Raw genomic sequence first — 21,455 nt, forward strand, 5'->3', positions numbered from 1 at the left:
ATGCTATTATTAGTTCTTAATGACATGTAAACCCTGTGGGGCAGTGGGAGGCAGCTGGCCCCTTTACTTTTGAGGAGAAAAGGGAAATGACTAGTGTAAGATCAAACAGGGGCAGTGCTTATTCTGGCACTCAGGTCTCAACACCCAGCGCAAAGCTTTCCCAATTACCAACCATCCCGCTTCATGGAACCACCTAGGAATATTCTCATCTTGCCCAAGATGGCTATTATTCTCCCTAAAATGAGGGATAAGGAAGGGTAGAGGGCATTCGGGAGGATGGGCTGGTTAATTTGTAAATAACACTTAACACGGACTAGTCATTCGGTACTCGGGGAGCACATCCTACCCTGCGGCATTCATCTTGGGTCCATGACTTCTACAGCTTAAAGAGAAACAGGTGTTGTAATACCACTAATCCCGGGCCTGCCTGACCTCGGGCGAGTCCCTTAACCTCTTGGACTCTAACCTCTTGGACTCGAGGCCTGCTTAACTCCGCTCCAGCTCTGAAGCTTACAGCCCTAGTGCACCCACTTCCTCCCGCCGACAGAGCGTGTCTAAACCTTCCACCAAGTAGCCCCCCGGCTTCCGGAGGCGCACAGAGGAGGGCGGGGCCTGCTCAGGGGGAGGTCGCTTCCGAGGTCAGGCTCGGGTCTCCCTCTCCCCAGTTAGGCTGGAGGGGTCAGCGGGCGGGCCTGCTGCTCCAAACTCCAACATGGCGGCTGCGGCGGCAATAAACGGAGCCAAGCGCAACTTGCGGGCCGAGATGAAGCAGCGGCTAGGGGCACTCAGCACCGAGGAACGGCTCCGCCAGTCCCGTCTGCTGACAGAGAAGGTGTGCGGGGCGAAGCGGGGACGCGGGCCTTGGGCCCTAGGGAAGAGCGTAGGACGACCTGGGCTAACTCGCCTCTGGACTCGGGTGCGGGGGCGCGCACGTAATTAGTCCTTCAGGGACGTGACTCCCCCTCCCCTTCGCGTTTAACGTGCTCGCCCCCGCTCTTCTGCTCGTCTCTTTCCTGGGCCGCTAAGTCCAAGAGCTGTAGGGGCCCTTTGATCTCATTGGCTCCTCCCCTCTCTTTGTACCGATAAGGAAACTGACAGAGGTGAAACAGACCATGGGGAGAAGGAAAGTAATTCCAGCCCAGGAGCTCTGGCCCCGAGCTCAATACCTCCCTCCCCAAATGCAGCAGGTACAAAGGTCACCCCTCAGTCCATTTCTTAAAACTGCCCTCGCGCGGCTAGACATATACCAAGGAGAGGTTAAAAACAGCAAAGTCTCCAGATCATTTTCGAAGTTGAAGCCCTATCTTGTGAAGTGGTGGAGAGGCGCATATTGGTCTAGTTGGCTGTACTATGGCTGTTCAGATGTTTTCTGTACTAATGTCGCGGCACGAATGTGCCGGTAATTTCTGGAAGCACGTATACTTTTGGAAGACCTCTGCAAGGCACTGCTGGGTGCTGAGAATGCAAATATGATATGATTTTTACCTTCAAAGTTTCTTGCTTACTAGGCTATAAAACTCCCTGAGTGAAAGGGTTTACCTCCTTTTCTGTCTAGCACGCGTTTCTGGAGTGTACTGCTCACTCTCCCCTCACCCCAGGAACTTAAACTTTTGTTTGAATGAATGAATGATTATACCATCAGATTCTTTAAGATTAACATACTTTGTATTATACAGTTACTGTATTTTACTTTCTATTATAATTATATAATTACTTTGTATTGTAGAGTATTATACAGTTTCTGTTTTTAAAAAAAGGGACATTTTTGAAAAGAATGAAGATCTGTAACAAAGCTGTATAAGTCATCAAGCTGTTAGGATAACTGTCCTGGACTTGGAGGCAGGAAGGCTTAGGTACTTGTAAGCAGTATGACCATGGGCAAATAGGTCCACTTCACCTTTCCAATCCTCATTGACAACATGAAGGAGTATCACTACATGGTCTATCTCAAAGGTCCTTTCCAACTCTAAGTCTGTAGTTCTATGATTAGGCAACTCTTCTGACTCTAAATTATAAAGAGGGTCTGTTTAAGAGAGTTCCCATAGCACTGAAATAAAAAAAAAATCCTTGATATTTGAATGACTTAGACTGTGGATGTTAAAAGAGTTCAGAGGAAAGCAAGATCACTTTCCTCTGGGGTGATTAGGAATACTTTCATCGAGTAAGTGAAATTTGATCTGTGCCTTGAAGGATGGATTGGATTTTCCTAGGTATTAAAAGGGGAGGAGAGTCCACTAAATGAAGTGGATTGATTAATGGACTTGGAGTCAGTAGGCCTAGGACCTAGTTATTTATACTGGAGAAGGAAATGTCAAACTGCTCCAGTATCTTTGCCAAGAAAACCCCAAATGGGGACAGGAAGAGTTGGACACGTCTGAACAACGAACAACCACAGACCTGGGACTTAGGTTCAGACTTCACTGCTTATTGGTTGTGTGACTTGGAGTGAATCACTCTACCTGTATGAGCCTGAATTTCCTCATTTATAAAATGGGGATAATAATGTTTACACTACTTCTCTTTACAGGTTTGTACAGAAAACACCTTAAAACCTTAGAATGCTGTATAAATGAGAGATTATGTAGGAACATTTTAATACCCTTATGTACTTTTAGTCTCAGTGAGTTACCTGGGGCGTTGAAATGTTAAACGCTCAGCACCAGACCCTTAGTATGTGTCAGACTATTTTAAATCTGGACTTTCTTGACTCTAAGGTCAGACTTCTCTAAGGCTATAAATACCATTAAGATGCTGATCTAAATTAGTGGGGGGAGTTTTTATATTAGTGGTTCCCATACACATACCCCCCCAATAGTATTTTTATACTTCAGGGATCCGTCATTTCCCTGTCGTGAGTGATGCTTTCATAAATTCATATTGCAACTATTTTCCATAGTTCAGAAGATGGTCTTCAAAGATTCTGGTGGCTAAAAATTTCATTCTTTTGCAGCCAACCTGGTGATGAGCCTCTTTGAAATGTCTGGGATGGTACTTGGTCCATAAAGGAAGACATTCCAACTTCATAGGACCTATCAGAGCTTGTGCTCTGACTAGTTGGAATGGTGAATAGAGCACTGGGCCTGGAGTCATGAAAACCTGAGTTCAAATCCTGCTTCACACACTAGCTGTGTCACCCTAGGCAAGCCACTTAACAGCTATTTACCTCAGTTTCCTCATCTGTAAAATGGGGCTAGTAATATCACCTACCTCCTAGGGCTGCTATGAGGATAGAATGAAATAATATTTTTAAAGAGCTTAGCACAGTGCCTGGCACATAGTAAGCGCTATGTAAGCATCAGCTACTACTACTACATAGTTTTAATAACTCAATATCCTCACTCTGACAATTAGCATGAGACTGTCACGAGCGTAGACAGACCTTGTCTAAAAACCCCATCAAAAAAAGCTAGTCTGATTTGACCTTTTCTTGGTGAAACTATGTGAGCTGTTAGTGTTAATGAACTTTTCTAAATACTCGTAAGCTCTTCCTTTTAATACAACATTTTAGAATTTTGCCAGGACTTAAAATCATCCTCACCGGTTTGGATACTGCACTGTTTTCCTTTGGAAATTGGGACATTTGTTGATCCCCTGTTTTGCGATGCTTCACCAATTCTCTGTAATCTTTCAAGGTTCACTGACAGAATCACAGGAAGTACGAATTCTTGTGCTTTCTGTACCTGTGGTAAGGCTGTTCTGGGCATGGTGATGTGAACTCATCTGCTGAGGGTAGATAAGTAGTTTCTTTCCATCTCCTCACTTAACCCGGGGGTCAGCCCTCTGTTCACCATATACATTCTCCTCCCCAGTTCTAAGACCATTTTCCTTAGAAGGAAAACTGAGTCAAAATAAGACTTCTGATGTTCTTCCTTCTCCAAGTCATTCATTACTATTGTCCCATCCATTCTTCATAGTAGACCTATCCCTTATTTGTTCTTCCTTCTGTCTCCAAAAACGCTAAAAAAAACCCACCCCTTTTTTGTTGTGCTTGGCATTCATTGTTAGCCTTAGCTTTCTCTGAACCTTAGCATATCTGATTTTTTATAAGACTGTGCTACTCTTTTGTATATATCCTTCATTTCTGCCCTTTTTCCATCTTTTATAAATGACTTAAAAAAGGTCTTAGTCAATGAGTGCCCTGTGGCTCATAATCAGCATCACAAGATGATAGGAAAATATATTTCTTACCTCATTAAGTATGTTCTTCCTGGACAAGAATCATCATTACAATATTTTAAGCCAGAGCCCGGAAATCCAAATCCTATTCTTAGGAACCATCTTCTTAATTAGTTGTTCACTTCTCTAATTAGCCTCTCTTCTGAAGGCCCTACTTCAACCATTTGTTTTTCTAAACTAGTCTTCAATTTCTTCCGTAGGATTCATAAGACCTACTGTTAGTACTGTTTGTCCCCACATGAATCAAGAGGAGTAGGTTGTGGCCATTAGCTTTGACATGTCTGAGGAATCTCTCCACATTCCAGATACGTGCCTTAGGGGGCTAGGTCATGCAGTTTAAGATAGAGCACTGGGCCTGGAGTCAGGAAGACCTGAGATAAAATTCAGCTTCAGATACTTAGCTGCGTGCCCCCGATCTCTGTTTGCTTCGGTCTCCTCATTTGTCAAAAGGGGATAGTAATAGTATCCATCTCCCAAGGCAGTTGTGAAGGTCAAATGAAATAGTATTTGTCTAGTACTTAGGACAGTGCTTGGCTCATAGTAGGTACTTAAGGAATGCTTGTTTCCCTCTTTCCCTTCTTCCTCCCCCTTTCCTTCCCTTGCTCCCTCCCTTCCTTCCTTCCTTCCTTCCTGTTGACCAATAGCCATTTCGGTCCTCTTTAGCAGAGACTTTCTCTTCTGGTTGTTCTTGGACATCATTATGCTTTAGAGCATAGGACCGTGTTTCTTCCTCATTGGGTTCCCACTCAATAGGAAAAGCCGTCTATCTATTGCACAGTTCCAGATGTTCAGTGGTCAGTTTTCTCTTCCTGCTGTATTCACAGTCTTCTGCCTTCCAGCCTCCTGACATAGTTTATGTTTTCCCTCTTTTGGTCAGAATTTTCATATTCTTTATTTTCTCTTTGAAGCATTTCCTTATTTAAAGGAATTCTACTCCCTGCTTATCTGGAGAGTAGAGAAGCTTTCTTTTAGCTGTTTCTTATTCTCTTGTAATAGAGAGATCATTCTCCACTTTGTATATACATATTTGTTAACTTGTCACTTGGCAGAAACAGGACCATGACATTCTTGGCAGATCACTGCATAACTCCACTTGCCCTCCATACTTTCTGGAAGCAAGATCTTCAGTCTTCTGTCATTCTTGTTGGTAGCTTTTGTGGCTGGTTGCCATGGCATACTGCCATATTCGGTTTGGTTCATCGTACCTCAGATGTCTGAGTCAGGCTTTATTTATTTATTTATAGCAAATTGCCTGCCTTTTCTTGCAATATAATAACAGTTTGTTTGGCTGCCTTTGATTAGAAATTCCTAGATTTTTGGGCCTAGCCCAAATGGAGGTAGTAATTGCCCTAAGCTCTTTTCTGTGAATCTCAATTAGAAAGTCAATTATCAACCTTGTTTGTACCTCTTCATATATCTCTCCACGACTATTTTTTTTTTATAAACTTTAGATACAACCTCTTTCATTACTGGTTTTCTGGCTTACCATTCCTTCCCTCTAGCACCTTGCCTGTTGCATTAACACTCATCATTTTAAGCTGAGTACAAGCCACCACTTTCATGAAGCTGTCTGTGATTTCCCCAGTTGTTAACAATCTTCCCCCTCAGTCTTCACTTGGCATTCTGTTTTATACTCTCTAGAGCTCTTAACATGTTGTATTGTATATTTTTATTATTGCCCTACTATTTTGTAACCTCCATATTGGCTGGACTTTGTTTTATCTCTACATTGTGTCTCCCCTAATGCTTACAATAGTATTCTGCATACTTTAGGAAGGGCTTAGTAACTATTTTGTGTTGTTGTGTTATAAATAAATGTTCAGGATGCCATAAGAGAGAAGTGTCTGAAGGTCAGGTGAGAGGATACACTAGAGAGGTTGTTTGGGTACTCATTGGTGTGGAGTTACTAGCTGAAGTCATGAGGATGAATGAGTTATTTGAAGAAGGGCATTATAAGGGCTCTTCCTGTTTTGTTTTTGCTTATTTATTCAACGATATCTGTGTAAGAGAGACAGCGTGCTGAATAGAAGGAGGAGCATGAAACTTTATGTCAGAAGAACTGGGCTCCAGCTTTTTAAATGTGCTACATGACTAGCTGTGTGACTGTGGACAAGCCATCTCACTTTGCTGAGCCTCAGTTTTCTCATCTGTAAGATGAAGATAATAATATTTAAACCTCATTGGGCTGTTGAGAGGCTAGTACTCTGTAAATTGTGAAGATCTAAATAAATGCAAGTTATTATTATTTATGGGCCACTCTCAACCTCTAATGGAAGGCCATCTCTAGAGGGACGAGGGCCTGAGACATATCATTTATGTCAGAAGCCCCCTCATTCTAATATATTTTGCAGGTGAAGTTTGATTGAAATGATCATCAGAGAGAATCAGTGATGGGAAGAAGTCCGTGGGAGATTCTGGCTTTGGATGCAGAAAACATAAAAGCAGCTAAATTTATCCGGAGGAGGAGGAAGATGATAATAGAAATGGGCTTATGTGTAGACATTAATTAGTGCATGTTTGCTAACGATATTTTATTGATGCTGCCTCTTCTGTTCTGTCAGCTCAAGCTCTTACCTCCGAAGGCCTGTAGCATCAATGAGCCTGGGACCCTTACCCTCATGTACTTTGCCCTAAGGATGGCTGCTTAAATGTCAAATGAAAGTCCCTAACAACATCACTGACTTTAATATGAACCTTTTCTATCTTCTTACACTTTATCTCCCCCATATACTCTATGATACAGCGATACCGGCCTTCTTGCTATTCCTTCTTGAACAAGACATTCCATCTCCTGCATGATGCTGCATTTTTACTGGCTGACCTCTGTGCTTGGAATTCTCTCTCTCTTCTCATCTCCACCTCCTAGCTTCCAAGGCTTTCTTCAAATCTCACTTGAAGTCCCACTTAATGCAAAAAGCCTTTCCTGATCTGCCTTCATGCTACAGCTTGTTTATACACAGTTGTTTGCATGTTGTCTCTCCCATTAGATTTCTCCTTGAGAGCGGGGACTCTCTTCTGCCTGTCTTTATATCCCCAGTGCTTAGCACAGTGCCTGGCACATAGTAGGCATTTAGCTAGTTGACTGAGCTGACTGAGCTATAAAGTAATAACAATGATATGGAACTTGCCTCTCAAGTTCACTAGATAGGACATGTGAATAGGGTAGCTAAGTAAATGTTAACTGTTCTTTTTGGAACATGATTTACCTGGAGAGAGTTTTATAACATTTTGGCATTTTCCCCAGTAGGACTAAAAACTTCACTTTATTCTGGCAGGTTGAAACTTTTACATTAGGAAATGTATATTCGCAGCAACACCGAAGATACAGCTGTCATGTTCAAAATGTCCTTTGGGAAATTTATGTACTACCAGTTTCTTAAAAAGTACATATACAGAACTGAATATAGATTGACTATTTATAAGTAATCATTTTCACTAGAAGTGCCTTTACTATGAGTTTTGTGTCATTTATTCTACAGTTCCTCCAAGGCTTCATCACGGCCTGGAGGTGACTCGGGGTTCTTGGAGGCTATGCTGGCAGAGCACAAGCTCAGGTAGTGCCTACTGAGATAGGCTTTGTCCCAGTCAGAGACTCTGAGTCTTTTGTCCAGTTCAGAGAAATCCTTCACCCGGTTGATTGTAGGATGATTAATTTTTCTGTCACAATAGCTCAGGAAGACCATCTGAGTGCCACAAATTTTGTCGTCTTCCCATGTGAAAGGATGACTTCACAGCATCGAAATCATGGATGCTGGACGTGTTGAGCATGGCACATAGTAGCTATGAAATTTGTTTTTTGTTTGGAAGGTGTTTCTTAGTGTTCTTTTACTCTAAAAACACAGCTTCTAAAGAATTTATGAAGTAGAGACAATAATAATGTCCTGAAGCATTTACATATAGTAAAATGTTTTTACACATCCTGCCTTATTTTATTTCCCTTGCAACAGTCTTGTAAGTTTAGCAAAGAAAAAATTATCAGTGTTTTACCAGAGAGGAACCTGAGGCCTAGATCTATTCAGCAAGGACCCAGAAGGCAAAACAAGGATCGATGAGAGGATGTTACAAAAGATGGATTTTGGCTTAATACAGTGAGAAACTTCTGTCAACGAAAGCTTGCCCAAAGTGGAGTGGGCTGCCTTTTGAAGTCATAAAGTCATGGAGTAGGAGTTGTAAGGGACCTTAACAGTCAACTGGTACAATGCTATGATTTTGCAGATAGGAAAAGAGATTAAATGGCTTGCTCAAGGTCACTTTGGTAGTAAGTGGTACAGGCATGTTTTGAACCCAGATCCTCTGACTTCAAACACAGCATTCTTTCCATTATACCCATCTCATATTCCATAGTAAGGTGCCCATCTAGCACTTCAAGCAGAAGGTAATGGGACCCCCCCCCCCCAGCCCTTCCCCCCAACCTTTTTAAAGGATATTATAGAAAGGATCCCTGAGATTCTGTTAGGTGCTGAAGGGTAGTAGGTGACATAGCCAGAAATGGAGCCTAAGACCTTTGGCTCCTAACCCAGTTCCCTTTGTTTTTTCGGTAGTGCACCTGGTACATGGAGTGGTCACCCACATTTTAATGCCTCACGCTTCTCAAACAAATCGTGTGGTCATCCGCTCGATCTCTGGTCTGGCTTGCTCACTCCGGTCTGCTCACACACACTGACAGGTGTAGGTTCCCAGAAGACCACCTTCAACTCTCTTATGGGACCAGGGAATGTGGACGAATATACCCCCATCATATACCACTTCAGTTCTTGAGCCTCCACAAATGTACCTCACTTTACTCAAAACCAAACACTGATAATAGTACACTTTTAGGTCTAAAACATAAGCATTTACGTAACAATAGAACCAAAGAAATAATAATGTATTTATATATTAAATCAAATGTAGGAATAATAAATATGTCACAATCTACACGTAAAGGTGGGTAGCACTCTAACACTAGTGCACTTAATATCTGTGGGTGAAAGTAGGCACATACTTCCAGAAAACCTTCTGAGGAGGCACACGAGTGAGCTCTGGAATTGTAGACTCTGGTGTCTTCTTTCTTTCTCAGAAAATGTCCCTAAAAATTCCTTGATGCATGTAGATTCTGCATTGAACAGATGTGTTCACTGCCAAGATGAGTTAATCCATACTGTGTTTTACCAATGCCTCACACCGAGCGTGATATCTTGGCTGAAGTAGTCAATCTGCTTAGGGACTTCTCTGATTTTTTATTTCTAAGCTGTTCCTCTACTCACTTGTACTTATTTCTCAACATCAACTATAATGTCCATCACTTTCAGCTTCAAGCTGAGTGGATTCTGTTCTTAAGTCTGTTCTTTCACTTCTTTCTTCTCTTGCTTTCTAGGGTCAGATTCTGGGTCTTTTCTGCAAATTACTCCAGTGTAGCTTATGGTTAATAGTGGAGTTCTCATCTTCTGTCCGTAGTCAGATAAATAAATTACCTTTATCCCATAATCAGAGAAAGTTCTGGCACTGTTATCTTTCTAGGTTATTATAAAGCTTTTCACATTTTTTCATTCAAAATAAGAAAAATAAGAAAAAGAATAGCAACTGTCTTAGAACTTTGAATTAGAGTAACCATTTCTTAGAACTCTGATCAAAGCAGACACCTCCACAACAAACTGCTCCATATGAAAGGATAGTGACTTAAAACAATATTACCTTACCCATAGGATCATAAACTGGAGTCTGAAAGAGACCTTAGATGCCATCTAGTCCAACCTCTTCTTTTTTTTTTTTTTCTGGAGGGGGGAAGGCAGGGCAATTGGGGTTTAGTGACTTGCCCAAGGTCACACAGCTAGTATATGTGTCAAGCGTCTGAGGATGGATTTGAACTCAGGTCCTCCTGACTCCAGGGCCGGTGCTCTACTCACTGCGCCACCTAGCTGACCCCCCAACCTTTTCTTTTATAGATGAAGAAACTGCTCCGGGGCTGTTACTTGTCTGTGGTAACACAGGTAGTAAATGGCAGGAATTAAAACTTAGGTCTTTTGACTCCCAGACTGGCGCTCTGTTCATTGTAGCATGATGACTTTTTTCTTTTTTTGTTGTCTTGTTCTTATATTGCAGTCATTTCTAGATCTACCTCTCCCTTCAGTCTATTACATTCAACTAACGAACCTTCCTTTTTAAGAAAAAAAAATTGCAAAAACAGTCAACACGAAGCTCATATGCAACATTCTACATCCCAGGGAAAGGGAAGAAGAACATTTCCTTATATCCACAGTGGCCACTATAATTCTGCAAATTAAATGGCATTTTATTTTTCTTTATATTGTTTTAGTAATTATGTATATTGTCTTAAATTTCTTAAGGCAAAATAATCCATTCCTATCCCACAATTCATTTAGTCCTTCCCCAGTGGGTACCTGCTTTCTTTCCGATTTCTTGCGACCTCAAAAAAGCACTGCTATGAGTATTTTTTAACATACGAGATTCCAGTGCTTTTTCTTGCTTGCAATAGTTGGTGAAGAAATTGGAAAAAAAACAAGAGGAAGTAGAAAGCTTTTTAATTAATATTTATCCTCTTTTCAGTAGTTTCTTAAATATAATTGTAATCTTTTCCCATTTAGGTGATTGCTCACAGTAAATATCAAGAGTCTCAGAGAATTTCAATCTTTCTGAGCATGCAGGATGAAATTGAGACTGTAGAAATTATCAAGGATATTTTTCAACGTGGCAAAACATGTTTTATCCCTCGATACAAATTCAAGAGCAACCACATGGATATGGTCAAGTTATTTTCAGCAGAAGAAATTGTTTCTCTTCCCAAAACTTCCTGGAACATTCATCAGCCAAGAGACGATGAAGTGAGGGAGGAGGCTTTGTCAACAGGTGAGTGGGGAGACCTTTGCTTCCTAACTGAATTCCGCCTTTGAGCATATAGCTTAGATGTTGCAGTCAATCAGACGTGGCTGCTTCACTCACCCTTACAGTGTAGATTAAGCAAGAAATCTTTCTGGGTCTCAAGAAGCTTAGCCACTTAAGTAAGCCCTGGCCAGTTGTCCATTTCAGCCTGTCTCCTGCGGAGCTGGAGTTAGACTAGATCTCATAGCTGAGTAGAAGAGCCTTTTCACACCCCAGGCCACAATATTAACAAGGTCACTATTCATCTTATGATTACTGATTTTTGAGCAGAGTACTTATGGTAGGAGTGAATTTGTAGAAATGCCATACATTCTGTTTGGATAAATTACTTCTTGTACCTAATGTTATTCCTCACTTTTTATCCACTGTTTAAGTTTTTGTTGTTTTATATTTTGTGCTTGCCTTGAAGTTATATGATGTTTCTTGACTTTCTCTTTCTTCATGATTAGTATGACTTCAGTGCTTTATAAAGCATCGGCCATTTTATTATTTGGTTTTATCATTACTTTCTTTTTAAGAGAAAACAGATTCATTTTGACACTATATAGGCTTCCCAACAAACACCATCCCTTCCCCTTCAGAAAATGGTTCCCCCAAGTGGTTAAACAAAAATACCTGAGGGAGTTATTTAAACTGTGGAAAAAACCATCCAGCTGAGCATTTATATCTGAGAGTGCATGCTGCTTTCCACTTTTAGAGTTTATTGGTTGTTGGCAGAAAGGAAGGATGTGTGCTTTAACTTCAGTAACTTGGCACCAGCATTATCAATTTTATTTGGCCTGATTTCCATTGCCTTTTGGTGCAGTAGATAGATCACTGGGCTTGGAATCAGGAAAATTCATCTTTATGAGTTCAAATATGGCCTCAAACACGTACTAGCCGTGTGACCCTAGTTTGCCTCAGTTCCTCATCTGTAAAATGAGCTAGAGAAGGAAACGGCCAACCCCTCCAGTATTTTTGCCAAAACCCCAAGTGAGGTTACAAAGAGTCAGGCACGGCTGAAACAACTCAACAAGAAACAATCGATTTTATATACTCTTCTTTTGCCTCTGCTTTCTTCCCTTGGAATCACTTCCTACATTTTTCTCTGAATTCCCTATACTTACCATTATTTATGATCCAGTCCTATTCCATGACATCAACATACCTCAGTTTGTTCAGGCATTTCTCACTAATAGAATCATAGATTTAGAGTTGAAGGGAATTTAGGGGTCACCCTTATTTTACAGAGGAGGAGCAGAGATGCTCAGAGAGGTGAAGTGATTCTTCTGGGCCCATGCAGGCAGAAAGTGGCAATCAGGAGTGGATACTTGGTGTTCTTGCTGCTGTACTGGGCAGAGGCTTTTTTGGGAGCCTTAAAAAACTGATCCTGTTATGAATCTTTTTGTACATATTGGTCTTTTCTTGTTGTTATTATCCACCTTGAAATATAAACACAGTTATGGGACCTCTGGTTAGAAATAGCATGAGCATCTTGGTAACTTTCTTTCATAGTTCCAAATTATTTACCAGGATGATTAGACCAATTTATAGCTTGACCAGTAGTGAATTAGTGTGCTTGGCTTCAAGACTGAATTTCCCCATCTTTGCCAATTTGATATATGTGAGGTGAAACCTTTGTGTTGTTTTAATTTGCCTTTCTCTGTGATTTTGAACATTCTAGATGGCTGTTGAGAGTTTATTTTTCTTCTTTTGAGAACGATTCATTCATCTTCTTTGACTGCTTAGCTATTTGGGACTATCATCATTACTTTCTACTCCTCTATTCCAAAACTCATTATTTTTAGGTGCTTCTTCTTTTGTTGGTCTATTTTTGCTACTAGGTAATTCCTTCACTCTGGCTGTTCCCTATTGTACCACAGTATTTTATTCTAAATGTAATTAAGCTTCAGGAAGAATTTAAATTTATGAATAAAGGGAAATATCAGAGGAGTTTCCATTGATTGATTCCCCTACAATTATAACTGGGGAAGAATATCATTCCCTAGATATTTAGACAATTTCTTAACCAATACTTAAAAAAATAAAAAAAATCCTTTCTTTAAATATTCATCTAACATAGATTTTCCCTCCTCTTAATGCCCTCATCAGAGATGCTCTTGATGCAGATTATTTTCATAAAAATTTTATATAGTTGGGAAGTAGGCCTATAAGTCACTATTTATCGATATTCTTTCTCTTGATTGCTTTTTGTTTGTGATAACATGGTCCAAGATTTTTTCCATGTCTTTTATGTCTTCAGATACCTGGAGAGTAAGGAAAAAGAGGCACATAATAAACCTGGAAAGATAGCTTGGGGCTAGGCTGTGAAGGGCTTAAAAGCTGAACAGGAAGAGTTGGTATTTTATATTAGAGGGAAGAGAGAATCATTAGAGTTTATTTAGTGGGAGAATGATTTGGTCATATTTACACTTAAGGAAATCATGTTGGTAGATGTATGCATGGCAGTTGGATTGAAATGTTGAGAGATTTGAGGGAAGGAGACCACTTAGGAGGCCATTGTTATAATCTTGTTGAGAGGTGATGAGGTGGTGGCTGCCTGAGTAAAGAGAAGGAGTCATGTTAGAGATGTTATGGAGGTAGAAATGGCAAAATTGGGCAACTAATTGAATATGTGAGATGAGGGAAAGTGAGAAGTTGAGGATGACATGGGGATTATGAACCTGGGAGAATAGAGGAATGCTGGTGCATTTGATAAGTTCTGTTTTGAATATGTTAAATTTGAGATCTCTCTAGGATGTCCAATTTGGAATGTCTAATAAGTAATTGGTTATACAGGACAGAAGCTCAGGAAAGAGGCTGGGGTTGGATGTAGTGATCCATAAGAGATGACCACAAGAGCTTGACGAAATCATCAAGAGATAGCATAGAGTAAAAAGAGGGTCCAGATAAGAGCCTTGAGGAAAATCATCAGTTGATGGTATGGATAAAAAGCCAGCAAAGCAGCCTTTGAGAAGGAGTGGCAAGACAGATGATGGAAAACTAGGAGGCTATAGTGTAAAACAAAACAAAACAGAAATAGAGAAGAGAAAGCAACCTGCAAAGAGAGGGTAGTCAACAGCGTTAAATGCAGCTGAGGGGTACGATGGGTGAGCACTGAGAAATACCATCTGATTTGTTTCTCAGCACTTTTTTTCCATCCTGTCCAGTTCTTCCATCTCCTTCATTGCTTCTTGTGACTAAACAGAATTAGTGTCTGCTACTTTTTGTGGAAGTTGGGTTGTTCTTCGCTCCCGCCCCCCCCCCCCCCCCTTTACTGCTGTAGGGCATCAATCTCTACAGCTAACTCCCTGAATACTAAGCCTCTGGGCTTAATTATGCTTACTCTGGCTGGCATGTGGGTGTAGGATTGTTGAATGAGAGGTCTATATAGTAAAGGTTTCTGGAGTTAATTTGTTGGATTTTTACCTTGTGTACTACCTTGTGTGTCTTTTAAACTTGTACATTCATCTTTAATTTTGTTATATTCGGTGCATAATTACTCTCTTTTGATTTTTGGAATTGTAAAAGTTTGTAGGAAGCAACTATTTAGCCATTTTGCTGGTTACATGGTCTTTGGGTCTTGCCTTCGATCTGAGAAAACTTCAAACCATCTAAAGGCACAAAAACTGGTCTGAGCAATTAAACCTACCAGCAACCAGTAACCCCTTCCTCTTCCTTAAATATCTTAGGTCATGCTACTCTTACATGTTGCCATACTAGCTGTGTAATGCAACCCAGATGCCCTGGCTGCGCTGCTCACCCCAGCTTTAGTGCTGACCAAGCAAGCTGCTTCCCCCCAGCCATTGTGTTGATGCCCTCTCTATTAATAGTGCAATGACTTCTATAGCAAACTGACTTGCCCATGTAAGGGATTTGTGTTTATCTCACTTTTCTTATAAATTGGTAGACCTAATTCATTTGGCAGTATGGTGGTTGCTAAGAAAATTTGAAGACTATCAGCAATTAACTGAGTTCTGACAGTAATCTTAGGATTCTCTGGGGAATTTTGTGTTAGTGGTATGTGTTTTTTTTTTCCACACATAAAAAGTCACAGTGTGCTAGGACATTAGAGCCAGGAGAGATCTTAGAGCTCATTTAGTCTAGGGTTTTTCAAAACTGTTTTTGCTCACAACACAGCATTCTTCACCATGAGGAATTGAGATAGAGTGGACATTTAAGTTGGCAACAAAGAAAAATACCCAGGGAATTGGGCCTTCGGATTACCTGGAGTCTTGCCTCTCCTTTCCCTCCTCCATCCCTTTACCCTTTTTTTTTCTTTACTTCCTCATCAGTCACAGCAAAGAACACAGCTTTGCATCTGGATGGATAGGACTGCTATTGTCATATGATAAATAGAAAGAGAAGGCAACAAACCACAGCAGAGGATAGAGGCTGGGATCCTCTCATTACAGATTTAAAGCTAGAAGGGAACACAGAGACTGTCTATTACACTCCCTTCATTTTACAGAGGAGGAAACTGGGGCCCAGGGAAGCTACATGCCTTATTCAAGGTCCTTTTCCCATATTAGTGGCAGAGATTAGGCTTTTAGAAAGTTCTCTACTATCACTGAAGTGAAATAAATGAAATAAAACACTTACAGAGCACAGACTTAGCAATTCATAGAGCGTGAGAGTAGTCTTGGGATAACCATTATCTTTTTGTTGTAGGCCCTTCCCTTTCTAACTTTCCTCTTGGCCTGGTCCTGCTCTATGGCCAAATGCAATGGAAGATTCTGTTTTCTGACTTTGCCTTAGACCTGACTTTTAGTTATTTCTGCATTAAAGTCGGCACCCCCCTGGATCCTCCTGCCAGCTTCAGGGTTATCACCCTCAGATCTTTCCGATATCACCACTCTTTTAAGGTAAAAAGACTTTTTGATTTCTGGCCCATTGCTTCCCTTACTCCCTCCTCCCCCGCCCTGTGGGAGAAACTCACTAGAATATGGGTTCACTACACAACATGGACGTACAGATACAGGATGGGATGAGAGTGGAGGCATGATTTCATTGGTATGAGGAACTCCCCAATGAGATTTCTTCTAGCAATGCAGATCTCAGTGCATAATCTTAGAGAATTGCCTAGGGTAATGAGAGACTAAATAACTTGCGGGGGGGGGGGGGGGGGTGGGGGGGGGGAGGGGGGGAGGGGGAGGGGAGCAGGGCAGTCCTGTATGTTAGAGGAAGAACTGGAATCCAGGTCTTCCTGGCTCTGAGGCCACTTCCCTATCCACCAAGCTGCCTCTACTTTATAGAGATTTAACCACATACAATTTTTAGTCAGGGACTGCTTGAGCAATAGTCACATTACCTTTAATCATTCCCCCAAACCTGTAGTACACAGAGCTCTTTGCAATCTCATTAATCACGCCATCTATCAAAGGGTATCTTTCATTTGTGTATGGCTCTTCGAAACTTTAAATCTTTGTCTAGGGAACTGGTTCTGTTGTATAGTGAAACTTAGAAATAAATAAGAAGCCCAGCTCGTTGTTAAGCATTTGTGCTAATGTATGGTAGAAATAGCATGGGGAATTTAAATTTACAAATAGTCTGAAAATACTTAGATAACACAGCTTAAAATCACATTGACTTAAAAGTAGTCATAGGAGCTAATTTTTCTTCTTTTCTTTTTCTTACCTTTTCTATGCCTTAGACTAATAGAACTGCTAACAATATTACTTACAAGATTGAGTTTCATGTTACAATGGACTGTCATTAAAATGAAATTTCAGCTACACAAAAATCTTGAGCCTTAGCCATTAGTTCACTTATATCATGCAACATTTGATGTAGCAAAATTCCAATACAATTGAAGAATCAGGATAGTCTTTTAGACTTGGTTGTATTTAATTTATAGTGAAGAAATTCAAACATTGGCAACAGAAGGGAGAAGTAAGGTTTATTTATCTTCTATAAACAGGTTAGTTAAACTGAATAATGGAGTAGATATGGGAGTCACACGGAATGAAAGGAGGGGAATAGTTTGTGAGCTGCATCAGTTGAAGAAGGACCCACATAGATGAGATCACACATCCATCCACGTATATCTTGGATAGATACCACAGTGGTACAATAAGCTAGGCCCAGAATTTAATAGAAGATTGATATCTGGCTAGATTTCATTTGATATATTGGGCAATTTTTTTTAATAATTCCAAGCTGCTCAGTGTTGTGAAAAGCCAACTTTTTATTACAAATAGTTCCCCAGTGACACTATATGAACACAATCTCAGAAGAATCAAAATCTCTCATGTGACCCAGAGGCCCATGTGGCAAGTATGCATAGATTACAATATATAACTGAAGGTAAATTGCCTTGTATTACAGTAGAAAGAACTCTGGATTTTTTTGTTTGTTTGTTTTTGGAGGGGGAAGGCAATGCAGTTGGGGTTAAGTGACTTGCCCAAGGTCACACAGCTAGTAAGTGTCAAGTGTCTGAGGCTGGATTTCACCTCAGGTCCTCCTGACTCCAGGGCTGGTGCTCTATTCACTGCACCACCTAGCTGCCCCCAGAACTCTGGATTTTGAGTCAGAAAACTTGGGTACAGATCCTGGTTCTGCCACTTACTGGCTGTGACCTCAAGCAAGTTAAACTCTCTGGGCTTCATTTTCTTCATCTTGGATGAGGGGGTTGGATTAGATGACCTCCAAGATCCTTTCCAGCTTTCAATCTGTAAGTGGAATAAAAGACATATCAAGGACTTATGATTGGAAAAAGAGGCCGATCATGTGACAAAAGTAACAAATAACTCATGGACATCCCAGTTATTGCACTGTGAACCAGCAATGCTCACTCTTATCTTGGCTCTGCTCCTTACTTTCTGGACTTCACTTCTATGCCAGCAGCCTCCTCATCCTAGAAGATGCCTCTGCCTTCTCCTTGGATTGGTGACCTCTTCCCTGAACCCCCATTTGGAGAAGTGGCTAAGAGAGCCATGCCAATTCCTCTGTCTGCTGTAGTCCTGGCTCTTCAGACTTTTACACCTTGCATTAGTTCTCCCTCCCCTCATCTACCTTCATCTCCCTTTCCTGTGTTGTTTTCTCCTCTTAGGGTATAACCTCGGTGAAGGGAGAGGACTGTCTTTTTTTATGCTTGTATTTGTATTTTCATCATTGAACACAGTGGTTAGCACACAGTAAGTAATTAATGAAGTCTCTCTGTCTCCCATTTCCACATTCTCCCCCCCCCACCCCCACTCCTGTCACCGATCACTAAAGCAGTGGAATCTAATGGAAGAATTTTGAGAAATCACAAGGACTATATAGGTGAGAACTGAAAACAAAGCCAGTTCCTAATTTTTAAAGATCTCTGGAAGATCATGATTCTCATGATCCTTTACTATCAGAATAGAACTTTTCCCCGTGTATAATCTTAATCTTTCATGATAAAGTTAGTACTTTTTTCTTTTACATGATTTTAGGATATATATGAAAGACACTGTTGTCTGCCAAGTCATTTGTTCTACCAGACTAATGATTTTTTTTATAGTTAACACATGATAAAATGATTATATCATATATTTTCTACGTATTTTGGTCAGTCTTGTGACTCGATGTAGTCTGCTGTAGCATATAGCTGCAAAGCCTGCATGTTCTCCCCTTAATGCTTCATTACAGATGCTCTCAGCACATTTTAGGGAAGCAGACATAAGATTTGGTGGTTATGGGGGCAGCTAGTTGGCGCAGTGAGTAGAGCACCAACCCTGGAGTCAGGAGGACCTGAGTTCAAATGTGGCCTCAGACACTTGACACATGTACTAGCTGTGTGACCTTGGGCAAGTCACTTAACCCCAATTGCCCTACCTTCCCTCCTCTTGAAAAAACCCCCAAAAAAACAAAAAAAAATATTTGGTGGTTATGGCTATTTTCTCAATCACTTTTTTCTTGGTAATAATAAGATCCACATATTTTCCCAAAGGGTGATATCTTCTCTTATTTCAGATAGCTTGAAGATTGTTCCCTCAGTGCCCCTAAAATCATGCCACGTCTAGTTTGTTCTTATCTAGTCTAGCTCTTCTTCCCATTTTTGTTTTCTTAGTGCGGTTTCTGTTTCCTCTAGAAACAGATCTGGGGCGTGATATTAGAATCCTCATGCGGTGTTCTACATAGAAAAAAAATTATTACAGAAATCTTTACGTAGCTTTTACGTTTTTGTCTGTTGTTCCTCCCAGTTTTATCCTTAAATGACCTCACCCTTATAGGTCATCCGTACTTTACTCAAGGAGAGAATTAGGAAGCATTGGTCATGGTGCCCTCTAAATAACCTTTTAGTAAATGAAATAAATTATATTTTTACACAGAAAAAACCGTGTTATTGATGTGGTACTAATATCCCAATCAGCTATCTGTGGACAGTCAAGTTTACTGCATACTTCTATGTTAGAGCAAAGTCCCAAGTCAATACTAAGAAAGATTAAAAATGAGGAGAACGTATGGCACACAACTGAAGCGAATCTAACTTGACATCGTACATCACTGATGTCCGAAGTGGGAAATGGATAAAACAGTCATCAACTTAGGCTATTGCCGTTTCCTGGAGAAGTTCGACTCTTAGAAGTCATATGACCAGGAAACCGGATAAACCTAGAAATTGCCTTAGCCAATTAATACTTGGTTTTCTTGTCAAGCGGAGAAATGTGGATGCCAATTGCAATATTGATTTAGAATATAAAATCATTTGCCAAATCTCATGGAGGAGGATAGCGAATGATTGAGAACAATATTATTTTATAGGACAGTGAGAATCAACGACAGTGTCAGAGAAACAAAAGCAAATTTATTTTGGCCAACTAAGCCAAGACCAAGATATAAAATCTATAAAATCAAGTGTTACGTGGATATGGTGAGTGAGCGTGGATGTACTGAATATATCCTAGAATATTAGAATTAGGAGTAGGAGTGAGGGCAACCCATTGATGCTTCAGAGGAGTAGCTTGGGAACAAGTAAATGAAAATACTACTTGACATAGAGGGGAGTCAATGTTGAAGTCAGATAGTTTTACTAGAGCAAGTTGTGAAGTTGTTGGGTGAGCCCACTGCACATTCGTGTTGTCCGCCTTCAGCTGGCTGGGGCTGTTGATGTTGCTTCAAAATACTTTAATTTATCTTGTGTTGATTCCCCAGGGCATATTTCACATTGACTGTTCCAAATATTTTCCATACTTCCCCAACCCCCACTTGATCTTGGCAAATGATTTTGCTTCCTTCATTATGAAGACAATTTAGGCCATCTTTCATGAACTCCTTCATCCAGGCTAAATCGTATATCATAGAATGTTAAAGCTAGTAAGCACCTTATAAATCATCCGGTCCAACCTTTTCATTTTACCGATGAAGACACTCAACAGTCAGAGAAGCTGAGTGACTGATGTCAGATTAGTAATAGGTCCTAGGGAACCTAGATCACTTTACTTCTCAGCCAGTGTCCATTCTTTTTATTTGTAAAATGTTGTTTAATTTTTAATTGTTATTTTCAGTTCCAAATTCTTTCCCTCTCTTTGTCTTCTCTCCCACCCTTTGAGAAGGCAAGAAATATGATACCCATTATAATATGAAGTCATGCAAAACACACTTCTACATTAGCCATGTTGTGGGGGAAAAAAGCAAGAAAAATAAAGAGGGAAAAAATATTCAACCAGTACTCATTGTTGTGACTCTGAAAACACCTCTGTCTAGACCTTTAAATATTCACCCTACCATCTTCACATTTCCTTTTCTTTCTTTGTTGTCTCAGTGGAAAATTCATCTCTCTAAATGTCCAAGGCTGTTCTGTACTCTTAATACCATCCCCTATTACTCCCTCCAGAATCTTACTCCATTCATTATCCCATCCTATTTCTTATCTTTTCGGTCTTTCCCTCTCTAATAAGTCTGTCTAGCTAGGTGAAGGAACAGAAGACAAAATGTAGAGGAAAATCAAGGACATTTTTCTTTTCTTTTTCTTTTTAAATTAAGGAAGCTTTTTTAGAATTATGAGTAAAATTACAGAATCATGGAAACTTAGATTTGGAAGTGAGTAAAAATTACCTCATTCAATCTGTCATCCTAGACAGGAATCCCTTCTGTTTTGTCTCTGACACACATTCTTGAAGGAATCTGAAGACGGGACCCTTGTTATTTTAAGAGGCGGCCCGTTTTATTGTTGGATCGTTCTAAGTGTTAGGAAATTCTCCCTTTAACCTGAAACTCGCCGTCTTTGAGGTGAAATCTGCCTCCCCCATATTTCTACATGTTGCTCTTAGTTCTCTTTCCCGTGGGATGACACAGCAGAAGTCTACTTCCTCTGAATAGCTCTTTGAAATGTTGCAGATAGTCAATATTTATCTTGTCATCTTTTTCCCAGTTAAATAGCACTCTCTAACCTCAACTGAGATCTCTACAGCACTCAGTACCTGTCACGTAATAGGCACTCCGTCTCCCCC

At 40.5% G+C, this 21,455-nt stretch overlaps 1 protein-coding gene across 1 annotated transcript in view; it reads left to right on the top strand.

The window, feature by feature from the left end:
- Nucleotides 1-515: 515 nt before the first annotated feature.
- The window catches only part of LOC118829977 (5-formyltetrahydrofolate cyclo-ligase-like), a 95,555-nt gene continuing 74,615 nt past the window's right edge, over nucleotides 516-21,455 (top strand). The window contains exons 1-2 of the mRNA XM_036736841.1: nucleotides 516-832; nucleotides 10,761-11,022. Coding sequence (XP_036592736.1) covers nucleotides 713-832; nucleotides 10,761-11,022 — 382 coding nt within the window. The 5' untranslated portion in view covers nucleotides 516-712. The remainder of the gene's footprint in view (nucleotides 833-10,760; nucleotides 11,023-21,455) is intronic.

The sequence above is a fragment of the Trichosurus vulpecula genome, chromosome 8 (assembly GCF_011100635.1).
Source record: "Trichosurus vulpecula isolate mTriVul1 chromosome 8, mTriVul1.pri, whole genome shotgun sequence".
Lineage (NCBI taxonomy): Eukaryota > Metazoa > Chordata > Mammalia > Diprotodontia > Phalangeridae > Trichosurus > Trichosurus vulpecula.